This window comes from Vulpes lagopus, chromosome X, assembly GCF_018345385.1.
Source record: "Vulpes lagopus strain Blue_001 chromosome X, ASM1834538v1, whole genome shotgun sequence".
Lineage (NCBI taxonomy): Eukaryota > Metazoa > Chordata > Mammalia > Carnivora > Canidae > Vulpes > Vulpes lagopus.
Window position 1 is genome coordinate 106624594 of NC_054848.1, and position 20944 is coordinate 106645537.

The 20944-nt window shown below is 41.4% G+C and overlaps 1 protein-coding gene across 10 annotated transcripts in view; it reads right to left on the minus strand.

The window, feature by feature from the left end:
• Positions 1-20247, minus strand: part of MAP7D3 (MAP7 domain containing 3) — a 31549-nt gene extending 11302 nt beyond the window's left edge. For 3 of the 10 annotated variants that reach the window (XM_041741567.1, XM_041741565.1, XM_041741575.1), the window contains exons 1-9: positions 20153-20247; positions 16053-16151; positions 15874-15957; positions 13590-13753; positions 9328-9442; positions 8888-8992; positions 5483-5578; positions 3868-3993; positions 523-1361 (exon numbers count right to left, since the gene is read on the minus strand). In XM_041741567.1, coding sequence (XP_041597501.1) covers positions 523-1361; positions 3868-3993; positions 5483-5578; positions 8888-8992; positions 9328-9442; positions 13590-13753; positions 15874-15957; positions 16053-16151; positions 20153-20207 — 1683 coding nt within the window. In that variant the 5' untranslated portion in view covers positions 20208-20247. The remainder of the gene's footprint in view (positions 1-522; positions 1362-3867; positions 3994-5482; positions 5579-8887; positions 8993-9327; positions 9443-13589; positions 13754-15873; positions 15958-16052; positions 16152-20152) is intronic. The other 7 variants (XM_041741571.1, XM_041741570.1, XM_041741566.1 and 4 more) reach the window with 7 other exon arrangements.
• Between the last annotated feature and the right edge of the window lie 697 nt (positions 20248-20944).

Here is a 20944-nt window from a genome sequence, read left to right on the forward strand (position 1 = left end):
TTTGATCAGATTAAGAATTAGCATTTACTTTACTGCAGCTGACTTTTTTAAGACAAAAATACCCTGAATATAATACAATTATAGCTCCTTAAACTCCCAATTTTCCTTTTAAGCATAAGAATTAGGTACACAGATATGTTCTTCTAGGCTACCAATTCAGATTACAAAATTCAAGATCACAGAAATAATTATCTTAAAAAATCTTTCACTTCAAATTCTATTTCTAAATCCTGATTAAAAGTTTTGCATTATTTCTCAAAAAGCTTTTCTTCACATTTTAGAAACAGTTCATGTAAAAGTTATTCCCTTCTACTAAAAAATTAATCTATCTTCGAGGGGAAACTGGTACAATGAATATCAGAATTTTAAATCGTTGAAGTTATCCTATTTTACTAATTTTATTACAGAATGCTATAAATATGAACACGTTGCTTATGCTGTGAAACCTGACCTATCATAACTTACACAAGTAAACATGCAGATTTTAACAGAAAATTTTTCAATAAAAGGCATCTAACAAACCTTTGCAGAGTCTCTCACTTTCACCTTCGAAGATGTTTCTGGGCTCACCTCAGGGGATGCCTTGGGGGATGCTTCCGCACTCTCCCTGGGGAGTACTTTCACACTAGTCTCAGGTGACGCTTCCACACTGGCCTCAGGTGACGCTTCCACACTGGCCTCGGGGGACACTCCCACACTAGTCTTGGGTGATGCCTCCACACTTGCCTCAGATGATGCTTCCATGCTTACATCAGGGGATGCATCCATGCTCACCTCGGGAGATGAATCCACGCTCACCTCGGGGGACGGGTCCACGCTCACCTCAGGGGACACGTTCACGCTCACCGAAGGGGACGGATCTACGCTCACCGTGGGGGATGGGTCCACGCTCACCTCGGGGGACATGTCCACACTCACTTCAGGTGATGTTTCCATGCTCTCAGGGAGTGCTTCCACTTCTGCTTCACATGATGTTTCCATGCTCCCTTTAGGGGACCCTTCCATGTTCACCTTGGAGGTTGCTTCTATATTCACCTTGGGAGCGGGAGCTGCTTTCACATTCACCTCAGGGGCTGCTTCCACACACACTGTGGCAGCCCCTTCCACGTTCACATTGGGGGCCACTTCTGCCTTTGCCTGGGGGGCAACTTCTGCCTTTGCCTTGGGGGCAGCTTCCACTTTTGGCTTGGGTGATGATTCTGCACTCACCTCACAGAGTGCTTCTTCTTTTTTCTGGGGAGGCACTACCTCGGAAGGCACTACTACTGATGACTTGTGAAGTACTACGTTACTCTTCAATTCGTCACTGCTCTGGCTACACAATGGCACGTTTATATTCTGGACTAAAGTACTGCGGGTGCCTGTGGGTGAATGAGAACAGAATGAAACTGCACACACTTAGAAACCTGACAAGACAGTATCGCACCACATGACAGTATAAGAACAGGAAGAGAAAAGAGACTACGTTCATTAGTAAACTGCAGGGATTACACACAACACTGAAGTGTTTAGTGAAATGGATCACAGATACAGGACAAAAACATCGCGAAGTTGGTACTTCAGAAGCGCCACCATCAAAGAGGTGTTGTGAAAGCAATAGTCTACTACAGATGAAGAGAGGATGCTTTTCCAAAGTTGATATTTATAATAAGCCATTTCTCTTTTAATCATACTATAGTTCTGAATGATTTTCATAAAACATTACAAGATATCCAACACTTTTTAAAAGTAATCTAAAACAACTTCACCAGGGCCAGAGATTGTTACCATTACAAGTCACGCAAGGGGTGGGGCAGAGGGAAAGGGACAAGGAGACTCCCTGCTGAGTGGGGACCCCAATGCAGGACTTGTTCCCTGGACCCCGAGATCATGACCTGAGTCGAAGTCAGATGCTTATCCAACTGAGCCACCCAGGTGCCCCAGAAAATGGTATATATTGAGTTTAAACAAAAGCAGGTCAAAAAATTATTTTTAAAAAAGTATTTGGTGGTAGCTTTCATAAGACTTGGTAAATTTGTCATCTCCTCTTTAAATCTGGGTAGTAAATTTTTACATGATCTCATCAAATAATCAAAACAAATTACCAAAGACTGACTACTCATGAATAAACAATTTGAATATTTTTTAGTTCCCCCATTTTTGGTGGAAAAAGTATTTTATTTACACATCTGTATGTACCTAAACAGTCACATTATTTAACACTGACAGTTTGCACTATAAAAAATATATTAAGTATAGCTATAGAAATTTAAGATAAAATGTTATATTTTTGATGGAAGTAATAGATTATTAAACAGGAATGAAAGTTAATACAAAAAATATCTCACAGTAGACTGGGGAGAGACTGGCATAAAATAATCTGACATACATATATAATGGGGGAAAAGCAAAGTCAGGAATATAAACTAAAAGAAGGCTGCACTACCAAAAAGGCTCTGATAGCACAAATTTCTTTTAATAATCATACGAACATTAACAGAAGAAAAAATAAAGATGGTGGGATAAATTTTGGAAAGAAAAAAGTAGAGGAAAAAAGAAGAATGAAGAGAATTGTGCATTTGAGGCACACTCCACTACTGAGGACTTCTTACTACCCACAGGTTTGTCTAATACTCTGTGTGACCTGTAAGTGAGAAAATCCACATAAGCCTGAATATTGGTTTTATTTTACTAACAAAAAAAAGTTGAAGAGCAGCTCAATGTTATTCTTCCATATTTTAGGGAAAAAAGGAGGGTGGAGTAGGAAACTTTCTCCTTTGATATTATAAAAATTTTCTGATACTTTTAACATCCAGTACTTTTTACAGTACAGAAGCACAGGCCAAGAAACCCATAGATCTTTAAAAATTTAGAGGCAGGGTACCTGGGTGGCTCAGTTGGTTGAGCCTCCAACTCTTGATTTCAGCCCAAGTCATGATCTCAGAGTCATGAGATTGAGCTGCGTAGTACTAGGCTCTTCGAGATCAGAGAGAAGTCTGCTTATCCCTCTCTCCCAATCCCCAATTTGCATGCTCTCTCTTCCTCTCATTCATTCATAATGAACGAATAAATAAATAACTTTTAAAAAGTTAGGGATGCCTGGTTGGCTCAGTCAGTAGAGCATGCAACTCTTGATCTCTCGGTCAGAAGTTTGAGCCCCATATGTTGGGTATAGAGATTACTTTAAAAAATCTTTTTAAAAAATCATTTAAGGGGCCCCTGGGTGGCTCAACTGGTTAAGTGTCTGCCTTCAGCTTAGGTCATAGTCATGGGTCTATGTCATAGTCATTCCAGGGTCCTGGCATCAAGCCCTATGTCAGGCTCCCTGTTCAGTAGGGAGTCTGCTTCTCCCTCTGCCCCTCCCCCTGCTCATGCTTTCTCTCAATAAATAAATACAATCCTTTAAAAAAATCATTTAAAAATTTAACAAAATAAATAAATAAATAAAAATAAAAATTTAACAAAATTAACTATTACCCAAATAACTAATCTAGCACAACAGAAGGCATAAAATAAATATACAACATAAAAGGATGGGTAAAATCAGTCATTTGGAATACTGATGCAAATTATTTTTATGCCTTACTGCAACAAATTAAATGATATAATCTATTTTTTAAATTTTTATTTATTTTTATATTTTTAAAGATTTTATGTATTTACTTATTTGACAGTGAGAAGCATGAGTGGAGAGGGGCAAAGGAAGAGAGAAGCAGGCTCCCTGAGTGCAGAGCCTGACACGGGCCCGATCCCAGGATTCCTGGAGGATTATGACCGGAGCCGAAGGCAGAGAGCAGATGCTCAACCGATGGAGCCACCCAGGCACCCTAACCTGCTTTTTAAGTGCAAATACTAACACTTTCAGGCTTTCTTCCCTATGCCTGTTACCTGGAGTATCTTTCCCAGGGACTGATAAAGAAGCAGCACTTTTGCTCCTGGCTATTGATGCTTTTGTAGGAACGAGGAGGCGAGTGATTAAATTACTCTCCCGAAGACTGGTATACGGGGGACGAGCTAAATAAGAACAAACAAAAAGGATTCAAGTTGAGGTCTCACAAATAAATGTGAAGCAAGAAAGAGCAATGTGAACTGCTGCAAATGAGAACTTTCCCAGCCTGAAAGTAGAAGCAATGAGAACATATATATAATGGGAGTGAACACTGCCACGGGATCAGATTGCCTTGCTATGGAAGAGATCACCCGAATTAAGGGTCAAAGGCCCCAGCATACACAATAACTCCAATAAAGAAATCTAGATAACATATTTAACAGAACACTATCCAATGTATAGTCTCTATGGAGGAACTCACATATGGAGAAAGAAGTTGTATGTGACAAAGCAACTTTGACATGGATTTCTACAGATATATGCCACTGACAGTCATACTGGTCAAGTTCATTACCAAAAGCTCCAAGGAACTTGACTGATTTCTTTTGTTAAAAAAGTGCATCTTGTAAATAACTTGCTCCAAACATTTTTATATTCATAAAGATCTCTATGACAATGGCATTTGTTAATAATAGGATTCAGCCTGAATCAAAGAACTGGAGAGTATTCTGTAAGTGAATGGTTTGGTATAAAACAAAAAGCAACAATCATGTTTGACTGAGACAAACATGAGTTGGGGTGAGGGGGAAGCTGTTAGAAACTATTTTTTTAAGATTTTATTTACTTATTTGAGAGAGTGAGATAGCAAGAGACAGCACAAGCAAGGGGAGAGGGAGAAGGAAAAGCAGACTCCCTAAGGAGCAGGGAGCCCAATGGATCACCTTGGGATCATTACTTGAGCTGGAGGCAGGCGCTTAACCAATAGAACACCACTCAGGTGCCCCAGAAAGAAACTACTTTAAATAAAGAAGTACTACTCAGTAGTAAGTATCAAATTCTGTGTATAATAATCAGCAGTGAATACATGCACAAAGGTTAGATGTGGGTAATCCCTGAAGCAACATAGCAAAGCTCTGAAGTTCAAATTATGACCAATAACTTAGAACTTCTAAACACCAACTGATGAAATCTTTGAAGAGAATTAAGTCCTCCAGCACAAAATCTCTACACCAACACTCTGTGATCTAGTCCCTCAGCTTCATTATAAATGTCTTGCTCAGATGACAGCAGAATTACGTATTTCATTTGAAGACACACTCTTAGCTTCAGTCAAATAAGTATGGCATCAAAGTACATTTTTAAAGAAGGGATATTCTGGCTCCCAATTTTAGGAACAACTTCTCAAGTGACCAAATGTTAATACAGATTTGTTTTTTGAGAGAAAGAGACAGAGAATGCAGCATGGTGCAGGGGAGGGGAGGCAGTGCAGGGAAAGAGAAACTCAAGCAGACTCCTTGCTGAGTCCTATGCAGGGCTCGATCTCCCGACCCTGAGATCATGACCTGAGCCAAAATCAGAAGTCAGAAGTTCAACCAACTGAGCCCCGCCAACCCTCAGGTGCTCCAAGAGATCTCTTAAACTACCACTTAAGATTGGCACTTAGAAAGAACTAACCACCTGGTTTTTCTTCTACGTGGTCAGTTTCCGCAGGTGCCTGCAGTTTGCCAGATCTTCTAGTCAAAGACGAGCTTCTCTTCTTTTCTGTTTTTTCTGGAGATCGACAGCAAAAGAATATCATTTTTTAGAAATTATTTAAATATATTATTTCAGGAGTCAGTCACTTCTCTTTTCAAATATTGTTTACCTTCTCTACTCTTGCTTATAAAAATTTAAATTTCAAATCTCACGTAGAGATTCTACATCCCCAAACTTAAAACTAGTTTATTCTAAGTTATTTGGAAAATAAATTAAGAAAAAAAAAGTTAAAACTTAGGAGGAAAATGTCAAATACTACCTGACAAATCAATATTCCCAAACTGGGAATATATAACCTTTAATTTTGGACACAATCCATGACATCTATTACTAAACTAATGTATACTTTAGTTATAATGGTTACTTTTTTAAACAAAAATGATCATTAACATTTGGCACAGATGTCACAATTTTAGCAACCTAATGAAAAATATGGTTTGTGTAGACACTTTCCCATTTCACTTGAAATACTCTCTGGCTCAGGATACTGAGGAGTGTCTGTTTAAAGAATAACTTCTCTTTTGGGAACCTATAAATTAAATTGGGGACCTGTACATATTGACAACATAGCATCATCTGAAAATGCCTGAATTGATAATGTAATTGAACAGCATGATGCAGAGGTATAATCAATTCAATCATGTGATTAAATCACATATCCTTTATTTTCATACTGCAAGAAATGACAGGATATTGTGAACAGTTATTATGAGTCAGCAATGAGCAGAAGAAAAATAGGCAATTTGAATCAGCCAAGCTTTAAAACAGAGCTACTTAAAATATTACAGGATATTAGATTATGTACTTCATTTAAGCATGAAATGTTCATCTCTCTGGATCAAACAGGTTTCATTTCAATTTGAAGAGATTTTACAAAGGTAAGCCACTGCCAATACAGATTTTATTTTCCCTGACATCATTAATTAAAACATTCAGTGTTTCAGAGTGTGCAATATACTATACCTTTAAGTATGTTATTTCACAAAGTATCTTCTACACATACTTTCTTGTATTAAAAACTAGTAAAAAAAATCATTTAAAAAGTTACTTGGAATTGCTCTTTCAGTGCAATTATTATCCTGAAATTCATTACCTGTTCCTCCTCTTTACAAGTCTCATTAATAATACAGCAAGAGGCTTATTAAGGAAAGCATACTAGTATTTTCTCATTATACTAAAAATGTCATACATGTCTGCAGAAGCAATATTTGCTAACTCCTCAAAGCAATTAGACAGTGAAACAGAGTGAATGCTTGTGAAACAATTAAGATATATCAAAATGAAAAATTATATATATAAAAGCAAAGTATATAAATATAACATTGTAATGAATGCTATTTAATTTTTCTAAAAGATTGTATCAGTGAATAAATTAATTTTATTATATAAGTAAATCACTAGAGAAAACCTTCCCACATTAATCTACAAAAAAACCCAGGCTACACATAAATGTTCTGGGAAAGCCTATCAAGGGTTAGGGTGGTAAGTGGATCAACTTTTGTTAGACCATTAAAAGAAAAAAAGTGACCATAAATGTTCTGGGAAAGCCTATCAAGGGTTAGGGTGGTAAGTGGATCAACTTTTGTTAGACCATTAAAAGAAAAAAAGTGATAACCCAAGACTGACAAAAAGTCTCTCAAGCTCATCAATGGAAACTCAGAGTCCTTCCTAAAAGTACAACTAATGTAAGTATGAACAAAACAAAAATCCCTTTCAACATTTTAAAACTGTAATATTTAGATAAAAATGAAAATCTTTCCCACTAAGTTAACTACTGCTACAATTAATTATACTTTAAATGAGATCCAGAACTTCTGCTGCACTGCAATTTTATAGCATTGCTCAAAAATAGGTCAAGGTACCTACTAATACAAAAAGATCTTTAAATTCAAACCATAATTATGCCCTTCTTTTTTCAATTTATAAGGCACAAAAGTGGGAATGATGTGGAATATGTTTGCCATGTCTTCTCGCCAAAATCACATCCATTTTTGCCTCCGGAAATGATTTATTTATTTATTTTTTGGATTGATGGATATGGTTGCCTAATCCATTTCAATCATCAGTGAAAAAGAAGCACCATGTGCAACAAGTCAGAAATGATCACTGACAGGTAGGTGAAGGATTTTTTAAAAAGGAACACTAATTAAAAGGGCAAACACCAGAAGCAAGACGTATTTAAAGTAGTCATAGCAGGGCAGCCCCGGTGGCTCAGTGGTTAAGCGTCTGCCTTCAGCCCAGGGTATGACCCTGGAGACCCAGGATCGAGTCCCATGTCGGGCTCCCTGCATGGAGCCTGCCTCTCTCTCTCTCTCTCTGTGTCCCTCATTAATAAATAAATTTAAATTTTTTTTAAAAAATAAAGTAGTCGTAGTAGTCATTTGCTTTTTAAAGAACACCACATTGGGATCCCTGGGTGGCGCAGTGGTTTAGTGCCTGCCTTTGGCCCAGGGCGCGATCCTGGTGGAGACCCGGGATCGAGTCCCACGTCGGGCTCCCGGTGCATGGAGCCTGCTTCTCCCTCTGCCTGTGTCTCTGCCTCTCCCTCTCTCTCTCTCTCTCTCTGACTATCATAAATAAATAAATAAAGAACACCACATTAGCACTATGAAGAGTTCTAAAGTGGAGGTTAGCAATGCTTTGCTCATTGAACACGGGACCACTTTCTTTGAAGGAAAACATAGGCTTATTACTGAAAAGTACAATTTCAACATCATGACCTGCTTATCAAATGACCAAAATATAAGCCATAAATAAGCATGATAGAGTGAAAAGCACTGAATTTCTTGGGGTCTTAACTATAAAGCCAGGTAGGTAATTACATTTGCCTGTCACCTTTACAAGGTTGTCATAAGTAACAAATAGGACATATGTGAAGCAGATCAACCTGTCCACTGCTGTATATATGCTAACATTTTCCTTAAATGAGGTGATATTCATGAAACTTAATAAAATCCGAATGACCAATCTAGCTACTCTATAGAGAAAGGATTTCACTTACCAGTTAGGTAGAAATATGAATTATTTTTGTAACAAATTACTGAGCCACTTAACGGCAATGTCTTTTGGTTAAAGTATGTTTCAGTTTGGGCCACCTGAACTCAGCAAATCCATCTGATTCATATGCAAATCATGAATAAAGGATTAATACTGATGAAAATACAAAATAGTAATGACCATCTCTGCTGTAAAACAAGGTGGTTCTCTTCTGAAATAAATCTAAATGTTCCACCATCTAAAGGGTAAGTAGTACTATGAAAAGATATAAAAAGAATTTATGTCATTGGTTTAAAATTCAGTAGAATATATGAAATAACTACTTACTCTTGGCGATAGAGTTCTGAAGACCTGCAGATGACAAAGACATTTGTTTGTGTAAACCAGAAGCCCTCTGCTCAAGTTTTTCAGTTGATACGGAATCTTTATTAACTGAGAAAAGATACAGAATTTACTGTATTCCTAAAGCATCATTAACTGAAATAAAGAGTTCATGATGCAGTTTGACAGAGTACACGCATTAATTAGATGCTCAATGTTCCCTGTCATTCCTCACAAATTATATAAATTTAAGTTTTATGAAACGGTAGAATTATATTCATCTACAGGAAAATTTATGGTACCCTCCACAGTAAACGGGCAGACTTAATTTATTTTTGAAATATTCATTAGATAAAGCTGTATAAAGCTTAATTATTAATCATTTTTACAGAGATTACAAAATATGAACATAAATGAACCTAAAGTTTAACAATTGTATTAATTACCAGTTTTAGTCTCAGGGTTCACGGCTGTAGAGCCCTCCCAAGACCATCTTTTTTGATGACAATCGACACGGCTGCTCCGTTCCAGTGTTCGATAGAGAACAGCTTTGAACCTCTCCTATTTAAAATAAATGCCAACAAATTTTTACATATTAATTTTGTCAGTATAATTTAAATCTGTGGGTTAGAAAACCACCCCATTATCAAATTTTTGTATCATGCAAAATGTTGGGGAGGCATCAGGTAATAGTTAAAAATAACTGAAGACCAAACAAACAAATAATTGAAGACCATGTCTCTGGTATCAATCAATGTCAATGCTTCTCTTCAATAACAGGCTTTAATCTTATGAATATGAAATGAGGAATGGACTGTGCTTCCCTCTTTGCTTATATCATTAGGAAATTTAGAACCAAATTTGTTGCTCATTTCTAGCAACTAAACAAAAACCAAGGAGTGCTTTTTTTTTTTTAAATGTATGCTAAGCATACTTACATTTTAGCATTTTCCGTCATCAATTTTCCCCTGTGATTTATCCCCTCAATCATTTATTTTATTTCCTGGATGCAATATGTGGGGTTTAAATTTTTTTTTTATTTATTCATTTGAGAGGGAGAAGCAGACTCCCCACTGAGCAGTGAGCCCAAAGTGGGGCTCGATCCTAGGACCCTGAGATCATGACCTGACCTAAAGGCAGATGCTTAATGGACCAAGCCACCAAGGAGCCCCTGTGGTTCGGTTTTTTATTTTTTATTTTTTTTAATTTTTATTTATTCATTCATGAGAGACAGAGAGAGAGAGAGACAGAGAGAGAGAGACAGAGACACAGGCAGAGGGAGAAGCAGGCTCCATTCAGGGAGCCTGATGTGGGACTCGATCCCGGGTCTCTAGGATCACGACCTGGGCTGAAGGCAACGCTAAACCGCTGAGCCACCCAGGCTGCCCGTGGTGGTTTTTTTTTTTTTTGTTTTTTGTTTTGGTTTTGTTTTTTTAATACACCTTAAGTGGTGCCTGGATGGTGCAGCCAGTTAAGCGTCCAACTCTTGATTTTGGCTCAGGTCATGATCTCAGGATCATGGGACTGAACCCAACACTGGTCTCTGCACTCCACATAGAGTCTGTGTGGGATTCTCTTTCCCTCTCTCTCTGCCCCTCCCCCCCAATAAGTAAATAAAATCTTTAAAAAATAAAATTAAATACACCTTAAATTCTTTGTAGAATGAGGCAAAAAAAAAATCAACTTACATATAAGTGAAATCTATGCCAGAATCATCTATAATACTCATTTATAACATCTTTAATTCTAGTAATAAAGTTAAATAAAAAAGATAATTGATGTGTTTGTCTTGACCTCAACATTAAGTTTTCTTTTTTTAAGTCATTTCTGCCCAATGTGGGGTTCCAACTCAAAAGATCAAGAGTGCATGCTCTTCTGACTGAGCCAGCCAAACACCCCTGGACCTCAACTTTAATCGCAAGGGCTCAGGATAATAGCTATTCAATTGTAAATACCACACTGTGGCAAAACAATCCCACTGCCAGAAATGAGGGGCTGGCATAGTTTTCCTTTCTGATATTTCAAGTCCTTGTGATGTAACAGACCATGGACTATACTCAGGTAAGCAAATCAACTGCAGGGCCAGGAAGCTTTCTACTCTTCCCTGACAACAACCGTTTCATAGCAACATCATCCTTACAATGCCCCCACCATTTCTCTGAGAGAAAAGATAAACATACAAGGAAAATGGAGAGTCCTCCATATCCTCTCAGGAGAAAAGCAACTGCAATTCTTAAAATGTATCTAATGGCAATATTTGAATAAGGTGCTCAAATTACTAAAAACCCAGAAAGTATAATCAAGACTGAAAACAGTGATTCATCTTGTGTTGCTGAAACATTTGTGATTCCTAAGCATTCTATCCCCCTGCTTCCAAATGCACTGGCCGTCTGTCCTCTCAGGCTCCCCTTGCACCTGTGGCTCCTACAGGTCTCCTGTCTACACTCAGCCCTCTTCAGTACCACCTCCTACTCTAATGAATTATTCTGTTTATCTATGTGCAGGGTGCTCACAGTGTCCCATGGACCCTTCCTAGTCTGTCAGGGTTCACCCCTACCCCATCACACTAGTTTTGTGAGGTTGGTTCTCTTTTGCCCCTTTTCTCTTTGTCCTCCTGCTTCTTTTCTCCCACTGCACCCCTGGCTCCCTGCCTCTCTGCAGTGCCATTTTGTTATGCTTTCTCTGGGTTCTCTCTGAGGTTCTCCTTTCTTTAAGATGGTCTTTTTCTCTCAGTCCTTGGGAGTCTCTCCTCTCCAGGGACCCTCCCCCACTCTGCAGTGTTCTGCATTACTTTCTTTCAGTCTCTTAGTTCAGATCACTCTATGTCTGGCCTTCATTCTCTTCACCACAGAAGTCAATTAAGGAGCTTTCACAAAGGAAGATGGTGATAGAAATCCTGGATGGGAGTTCATCAAATACTGGAATATGAAAAAAACAGCATAAACAACCACAGAAAAAGGCAGAGAGAGAGGGGGAAAAATGTAGTGGACCATGGGTGGGGAAGAAATGGCAGGCAAACAGTCCTAGAATAAGGAAGATACACACACAGGGCAGGGGCTGAGGGTGAGGCATGTGAGAGCAATCGTGTGCACAAGGAGGAAGAGAGAGCACCAGAGAAGCCTCATGAGGACAAATGGAACCAATAAGAATATTTAAGGGTGCCTGGGTGGCTCAGTAAGTTAAGTATCTGATTCTTGGTTTTGGCTCAGGTCCCAATCTCATGGATCCTGAGATTGAGCCCTGTCATGGGCTCTGCACTTGGCAGGGAGCCTGCTTGGAGATTCTCTCCCTCTGCCCTTCCCCCAACTCGTGCTACTCACTGTCTTGCGTGTGCTTTCTCTCTCAAATAAATAATAAGTGAATCTTAAAAAAAAATAAGAGCAATAGAGGTGCCTGGGTGGCTTGGTTGGTTAAAGGTCTGCCTCAACTCAGGTTATGATCTCAGGGTCTTGAGATCAAGTCCTGCGTTGGGCTCCCAGATCAGTGAAGAGTCTGCTTCTCCCTCTCCCTGCTGTTCTGCCTACTTGTGCTCTCTCTGTGTCAAATAAAATCTTTAAAAATAAAAAATACATTAAAAAAATAAGAGCAACAGTAGAAAAGCAGGAGAGATAAAAACACACACACGGAGAGAATAGGCAGAAAGCCCAAAGACGGAGAGAAAAGCTAAGACAATGAGGAATGAAAAGTGAGGCACTTCTGGCAGAAAAAGGTCACAGTCAGATGGAGAACCTGAGACAAAGACTGAGTTAGGGACACTTGAGAATCAGTGAAATAAAGAAAAAGAAAAAAATGTCAGCAAGAAAGAGGATGGTGGGGCAGCCCCAGTGGCGCCTGCAGCCCAGGGAGTGATCCTGGAGACCCTAGATGGAGTCCCACGTCAGGCTCTCTGTATGATGCCTGCTTCTCCCTCTGCCTATGTCTCTGCCTCTCTCTCTCTCTCTCTCTCTCTCATGAATAGATGGATAAAATCTTAAAAAAAAAAAAAGAAAGAGGATGGTGTCCCAGAGAGCATGGCAGATTCACAAGGAGTCAAGGATCCTCAATGTGAAGTAGTAGAATGACCTACAGGAGTAAAATCTGGTGTTGGAGTCAGACAGAACAGGACAGGTAGCCAAATGCCCAAGTATGGACACTCGAAAGACCAATTAATTGATTGAAGGAGGACAGAAGGCAGTGACTCATACCGACAGCATCAGACAGCAAAAGAGTCCAGGAAGGTAAAGAGAGAGACAGGGCCACAGCACAGCAGGGAGGAAGAGCACACACAGGAGAAAGGCAGAGGAAGCCAGAAGGGAGAGCAAGTGCTGTCATCTGACCAGCATGCACTCAAGCAGTCAGAGGAGCTGCCGTGAGAAGTAAGATGGGGGCCTATTGGTGGCTTTGTGAACACTAAGGCCGCTGGGATAGAGCTCAGAGCAAACCCTGGGCTGCAGGCACCTGTGGGCCACATCCCAGACGGCGGAAGGGCTCTCTTCCTGGGCCTGCAAGGCTCCTTTTTATCTCAGCTAGCAGTTCAAAACTCAGAGATCCGAGAGGACAGGGCCAAAGAGGCTCTACCACTGAAGGGAAGGAGAGAGAACTGGGACTGGGTCCTTTGGTGGTGGCGGCAGCGGGGGCGGGGGGGTGGGCAGGAAAGGTGGTGAAGGACTAAGAAGTATTCCAACACAGCGTGGCATCTGATTAACAGGCTATGAAACATGTACCGTACCCTTTCCTCCTGTAGTTTTTGCTTCCTTTTTTCTTCAGCTGATATTCTCCGTTGCTCATCCTTTTCTTTTTGTTCTTTCAGCTTTCGTTGTTTCTCCTCCATTTGCCTCTCATATTGGATCCTGGACTTTCTTTCCTTTTCAAGGATCTGGGTTTCTTTGTTGGCTGAAATATTTCAAATACATTTTCAAGGTATAAGAGCCAAGAAAATATTTAAGTTTTCCACAGTACTCACAAAGGAGAAAGTTAATATATCTCCTCTTTCTTAAAAATAACACAACCTATAAAAAAGTATTTTTTTAAGATTTTATTTATTAGTTCATGAGACAGAGACAGAGAAAGAGAGAGAGAGAGACAGAGAGAAAGAGACACATAGGCAGAGGGAGAAGCAGGCTCCATGCAAGGAGCCCGATATGAGACTCGATTCCAGGACCCCGGGATCATGCCCTGAGCTGAAAAGGCTGATGCTCAACCGCTGAGCCACCCAGGCGTCCCAACCGATAAAAAATTATATAAGTGAACGAGAATGGCCACTAAGTCACTAAAGAATCATTTGCACTGGGTGTTCATTTAACCCCAGATAATGGAGATGGCCTAGATGACCCTCATAATCCTGTCCAAACTAAAATTACATATTAAAAACAAATATTTTGGGGATCCCTGGGTGGCTCAGCGGTTTGGCGCCTGCCTTTGGTCCAGGGCACGATCCTGGAGTCCTGGGATCGAGTCCCGCATCAGGCTTCCGGCATGGAGCCTGCTTCTCCCTCTGCCTGTGTCTCTGCCTCTCTCTCTGATTGTGTGTGTGTGTGTCTATCATGAATAAATAAAGAAAGAAAGAAAACCTTTACTATCATTAAAAAAAAAAAATATTTTCAGGGTGCCTGGGTGGCTCAGTAGGTTAAGCATCTGCCTTTGGCTCTGGTCATGATCCCAGGGTCCTGAGATAGAGCCCAGAGTTGGGCTCTCTGCTCAATGGGGAGCCTGCTTCACCCTCAGCTCTGCTTGTCACTCCCCCTGCTTGGGCTTTCTCTCTGTGTCAAATAAATAAATAAATAAAATATTTTCTTTCATGTGCTATTTCCACTGATTTGAGCTGAAGTTAAACCCCATCAGATTAACACACTACATACATTAAAATAAAAATGTAAAAGAAAACACATGCCCAGGGATGCCTGAGTGGCTCAGTGGTTGAGTGTCTGCCTTTGGCTCAGGGCTTGATCCTGGAGTCCCAGTATCAAGTCCCACATCGGGCTCCCTGCATGGAGCCTGCTTCTCCCTCTGCCTATGTGTCTCTCTCTCTCTGTCTCTCTCTCTGTCTCTCTCTCTCTCTCTGTCTCTCTCTCATGAACTAATAAATAAAATCTTAAAAAAAAATAGAAAACACATGGCCAGAATGCTTTTCTTCCTTCTTCTTTCTAAGGTCTCATCTATACAGACCACATTAAACATGCCAGTTTTACACCACATTATAGTACAACATGATGTTTTCCTATTTCAAATTTCCCCTCACTAAAGCCTGGAGAACATCTATGCAGTTCTAAAATACTCTCCTGAAGAGTTCCAAGAAGAAACAGCTCCTCACTGAAACAAAGACAAATGATCTCCATTTGAATAAGGCTGAGCACAAGTTTTGTCAGGGAATTTCAAAGACCAAAGAAAAATGCAGTAGTTGAAAAAATCCTTCTCTTTAGGTGTAAAAAGATTATTCTTTTAGATCCTAACTTACACTGGAGAAGCCTGTTATGATTATTAGCAACTTCATTTTCCTTTTAAGAGTCATTTTTATTGAAACCCTCATTCTGCTTGTTTCTACAAATGTTGAAGTTTTCATACCTCAGTTTTCAGAAAATTAGAACTAACAGAAACTACTACTTCAAAAATTAAACATTTTAATCAAATATTTTTCACAAGCCTTCTTTATCTGCCTTAGTATAATTACTGAATCCAGGGGCAGCCCCGGTGGCTCAGAGGTTTAGCGCCAGGGCTCAGGATGTGATCCTGGGGACCGGGGATCCAGTTCCATGTCAGGCTCCCTGCCTGGAGCCTTCTTCTCCCTCTGCCTGTGCCTCTGCCTCTCTCACTCTCTCTCTCTCTCTCATGAATGAATAAATAAATAAATAAATAAAATCTTTTTTAAAAGTTAATGAATCCAATATAATGCTTCCTAGAAAAAAATGTAATCTATGATATAAACAGATCAGGAAAAGTAAGTAAAACCACTTTGGAAATACATAACCTTGACAGAAAATTCATTCATCCTGATTTATTTAAAGTCTAAAATATACCTTCTTGTTGTCTCTTCTTTTCTTCTCTGCGCTCCTTCGCCAATCTCTGCTTCACATCATTTTTAAGTACGGATCCATCGATGACTAAAAACAAAAAAGAATATAATAAGACATTAATAGATCAGATTTTCATGATGTGGCACTTTGACATCAGTCAAAAAGTGTTCTAGAAATTACACCTGGTCTAAATGTTGATCTTATATTTGAGGACTGTGATGGAAGAGAGCAGAGACCACTCTGATTCCGTCTTTCTTCAGCAAGGGCATGAGCTGCAGCAACTAGAATACAAGGAAGTAAAGGGAAGGGATCAGATACTACAAACAGGTAACACAGAGGAAGTAAAGCACAAGCAATTTTCCTTGAAGATAAAGGATAGTATCTTGCATCTGTAAGGCAAAAATCATGACATAATCCGGGTCAACAATAAAAAGACATACTGAGTACTTATGATGTTCAACACTTTAAGAAGGAATTAAAGCTGTTTACTGTGGATGTGCCAACCTATCTGTGGACAGAGTTGTTAGTGGGAGCGATAGCACGAGCTTGTGGATGAGTAGGACCTAATGATTAATAGCTTTCAAAAATGCCTCGGACAGGGACGCCTGGGTGGCTCAGTGGTTGAGCTTCTGCCTTTGGCTTGGGGTATGATCCTGGGGTCCCAGGATCGAGTCCCACATGGCACTGCACTCGAGGAGCCTGCCTCTTCCTCTGCCTATGTCTCTGCCTCTCTCCCTATGTCTCTCATGAATACATAAAATCCTTTTAAAAAATGCCTCGGACAAGACATTACACCAAGTACTAGAAAAACTGAGCTGGCATAGAACTGGAAAAACTGTTTCGCCATAAACTGAGAATTTAGAAAAGACTTGGTGTTTATGGATCTGAATTTGGAAGCAGAAGTATTGACAGGTCAACAGTGAGATCCTCAGAGATTAGCCCCGATATTAAAAAGTACATTTAGGGATGCCTGGATGGCTCAGCAGTTAAGCATCTGCCTTCAGCCCAGGGCGTGATCCTGGGGTCCTTGGATCAAGTCCTGTATCAGGCTTCCCACAGGGAGCCTGCTTCTCCCTCTACCTAGGTCTCTGCCCCTCTCTCTGTGTCTCTCATGTATAAATAAATAAAATCTTTTTTTAAAAAAAGTACATTTATGGGACGCCTGAGTGGCTCAGTTGGCTAAGCGTCTGCCTTCAGATCAGGTCATGATCTCAGGGGCCTGGGATCCAGTGCCATGGTGGGCTCCCTGCTCAGCAAGGAGTCTGCTTCTCCCTCTCCCTTCCCCCCACCCCCACTCATGCTCTCTCCTGCTCACACTCTCTCTCAATAAATAAAGTCTTTAAAAAAATTTTAAGTACATTTATAAATCACGTAGACGTGGGCTTTTCTATCCTGGCTGCACACTAGGGTTACCCTAAGTTGCCTGCCTTTCCCCGCCCCCAGTCTCTGGGGTGGAGGCCCAGGCATTTCCAGTTGCTAAAAGCTCTATTCTAATGCAGTGAAGGTGGAGAAGCACCCAAGGAATTTCCATTGACATAGTATTATTCCAGGTAGAAAAATATCAGGCAAACAAAGATAAATTTACACATGCCTTGTAAAACAGGTCCAAAAGTGGTAAATAAACTTCAATAAGGGTAAAATAAAATATAAGATTAGGGGAGCACAATTAGAGGGAGAGTAAGAAAAACAAATGCCAGGATGATACATACACCAATTACCATATATTCCTGAGCCCTTGAATTCCATGTATGGTTGTATCTAAAATGCCCCACAATGCTGGGCATCTTCAGGAAGGATCTGGAGATTAACAGTGAAAATTCTCTACCCTTGTGAAAGCACAGGAAATATGCCCCTGGGATACCACATACAATTGTTTTCTATATATCAGGAAATAATATAACAGCTGAAGATGGGCAATTAAAATAATCAAAGGAACAGAGTGACTGTCATTGTCCTTGTCATCCATTGACTTTGAGATGTTCCTTGCTACTGAGGAAAGATATCTGGGAGTCATTTAACAGAGTAACCTTGAAAGTGACATCATAATTGCTTCCATAGGGACCACCATCTCAAAAAAGGAAAGAGTCACAGGACTCTTAATGTCCAGGTGGTGTGTTTGAGCCCCACCGTGTATACAGAGATCATCAAAAAATAAACTTAAAACAAAAAAACTCCTCAAAGATAGCATGTCTTAAATTACAGTTTCCTATCATTCAGAGATGTCTACTTGGAAAAATATTAAGCTATTGGAATACACATTCAAGTTGTAGAAGCTGCCCAGGATTTTATACCTGGGACTCTGGGTGCCAGGCTTGAGAAACTTAAGGTTTCTCCAGCTCTAAAATTCCATGATCTGACTCAATCTTAGTAGCTTTTTCTGTGTTTGTTGAAAGGATTCTAAGTAATTTATCGTAAACTTAGAAATCACTTGTGAATTTGGAAAACAAGAAAGGTGATAAGCCAGTGGCAAAGTTTCTTATGCTCATCTGGTTGAAATATTTGCATATTATTTTAAAACAATTAAAATATAAAACACATGTTTTGTTAAAAGAAGTGTATTTCTTCAGTGTGCTACAACCTTAGCACAGTCCTAGGCACAGAAAACAATTCAATGAATGCACATAATTCATGTACCCAAAGAAGTTATTTATTCAGGACAATGTTTTAACTCTTGGAGCCAGGCTCCCAGCAGGAAATGAAATGGACCAGATTAATAGAATAAAAAGAAGCAACTGTCACAGTGGCATTTAATTTGCCACAAATTGGCAAAACATTTCAATGACTCCTTGTCCCACTTCGGAAAACGCTGGGACCATGAGGGCAAATCTAGTTAAGCTGGTACTGTGTGAAAAGTCTAACATATAACATGTGATGTTTTCAATTCCTAATATGAAATGGGCAGCAAGGAAGTCAGGGTTCTAGGTTAAGCCCTTTTTGCATGACTAAGGTTTTGGCTTGAAATATTGTGAATTCAAGCAACTGTCTCATACAAGATTATAAAACACTTCACAACATTCAATACCCAAAAATGCTTTTTTTTTGGGGGGGGGGTATTGTCCAGAATGCTGGTTAATTTAAATGACTGAAATAAACCAGTGGCAGGGAGCCTTAGGTGTCAACAAGCAGTAAAACAATCCGAATTTACTGTAAATTCTTTCTAGGTGAAGGAAAATAAGCTAGAAACAGAAGGGGTTCTCTTCCCAAGTAAAGATCAAGGTGTACTTGCTTCTGATACACTGGGGAGTTGCAGTATTCTGAAGTAACAGAAAGCCTCCCAAACGCAGTCAACTTCAACTGCAAATTTCTAAGGATTTCAATATAATCAATTAAAATCGTTTTATTCAAGTTCTTAACAGGGAGCTAGTTTGAGAACAGCACGTAACCTCACACCAAGCGAGAAATACCTTTTCACTAAGCTAGCGGAGCAGTTTCCTGGGCCAAGCAATGCGCTGCCAAATTCTATAAAATTAACGATGGGGGGGGGGGCATTTTGGCGGTGGGGCCAGTTTAGGAAAAAAGCACTTTGAAGTGCTGCTTTCCGTTCATTGCAGCCTAGGGTCTGCAAGTTGTCCCACGGAAGGTGACATCTTGGCGAAGTCATGTGCCACAGCAGGCAAATCAGGAGGAGCTGAGAAGCAAGTTTCTTCCCAACTTTCAAAGCAACATGCCCCCAAGGCTCCGTCCTCACCGGACCTCGACTGGGAAGGTGCGGGATATTAAGTCCTTGGGAGAGGGAACGAGTGCGACTGTGGGAGAGGGTGTGACCGCTAGCGCCGCGCGCACAGGGAAAACTCCCGGCTCTGCGCCTGGAAGGGCTGCCCCAGCGCGCGGGGTCTGGGCGGGCGCCCGCACATCCCGGACCGGGGCGCGTCCTTTCGGTGGCCGCGCGGGCGTCCACCGGCCCCCTAACCGCCGGCGGAGCTCAGGACCGTCTGCGGGGTCCCGGGTCCCAGGCCCCTCCACCCCCCGCGCCCGTTAGTTCCCTCGCGCCCCGCCCCCGAGGTCCAGCCGCTAGCGGCGACCGTTGGGCCGTTGGGCCGTTGGCCGCGGGACTTCTGCCGTCGGTGATGCTGGCCGGCCGCCCCCCCCGCCTGTCCCACAACGGTTCCCTGTCCCGTTTAGGGGAACTCCGTGTCGCGTGAGGGGTGGACCGGACGGCGCGAGGCCACCCCGGAGTAAAGTTTTCTGGCACCCTCTGCACCGCCCCAACAGTCCCCGGGGCCGCGAGAAGCCCGCCTCCCGCACGGGCCCGGGCTCCCCCGGGAGCCTCCGGGCCGCTCACCCATCCGTTCGCGCAGCCCCCTGAGGGATGTGCTGCCGCCGGCGCGCTCCGCCATCTTCGAGCCGCCGAGTGGAGAACCTCTGGAGGCGCTGGGGACCCAGTGCGCAGGCTCCGGCGTGACCGTCTCGCCAGCCTTGGTGGCGGCGCCGGGGGGGGGGGGGGGGGGGGGCGGGGCCCGAAGAGAAGCCGCTCCCTCCGGGTCCCGCAAACTCTGCAGCGCTGCTCCCTAGGCACCACGTCGGGACCTGCAGGGCAGGGACCTCCTGGGGCTAAAGAAACCCTCCCCCGCATTCCGTGCTTTCCCGCATCCCGTGCGGGGAGCCATCCAACACTCCTTTTTTCCTTTCATCCCAATCTACCTAGCAATGCAGTTAAGATTCCTTCCTTGCTTGCTTTACCAAGCATTATACTGAGCGCCTCCTGGGTGCGCTTGTATCAGGAGTTTACTACTCTTTCAAACACTACAGACAGGTCCAAGTTACAGGGAAGAGGCCCAGAGACAGGTTGAGGGGGTGAGAGGCTCTTGTGACATGCTAGGGGCCCAATCTAAGAGTACACCCTTTCTTTAAAAATTGCTGCAAAATAAATCATGACACTCTTAGGTCTCAAAATTGCATGAATTATCTCTAGGGTGTTTGTGGGTCTTTACAACGAAGGAGGGCTTGCTGGCATTAATCTCTTAGGTTTTGGAGGAGAGGTCCTTCAAGATTGCAAAATGTTTTTTTCCCATTCACGAGGGAAAACAATTCACCTGATGCGTCTTTGAGGGGCAGAAATCACTTCCTGGGTGCT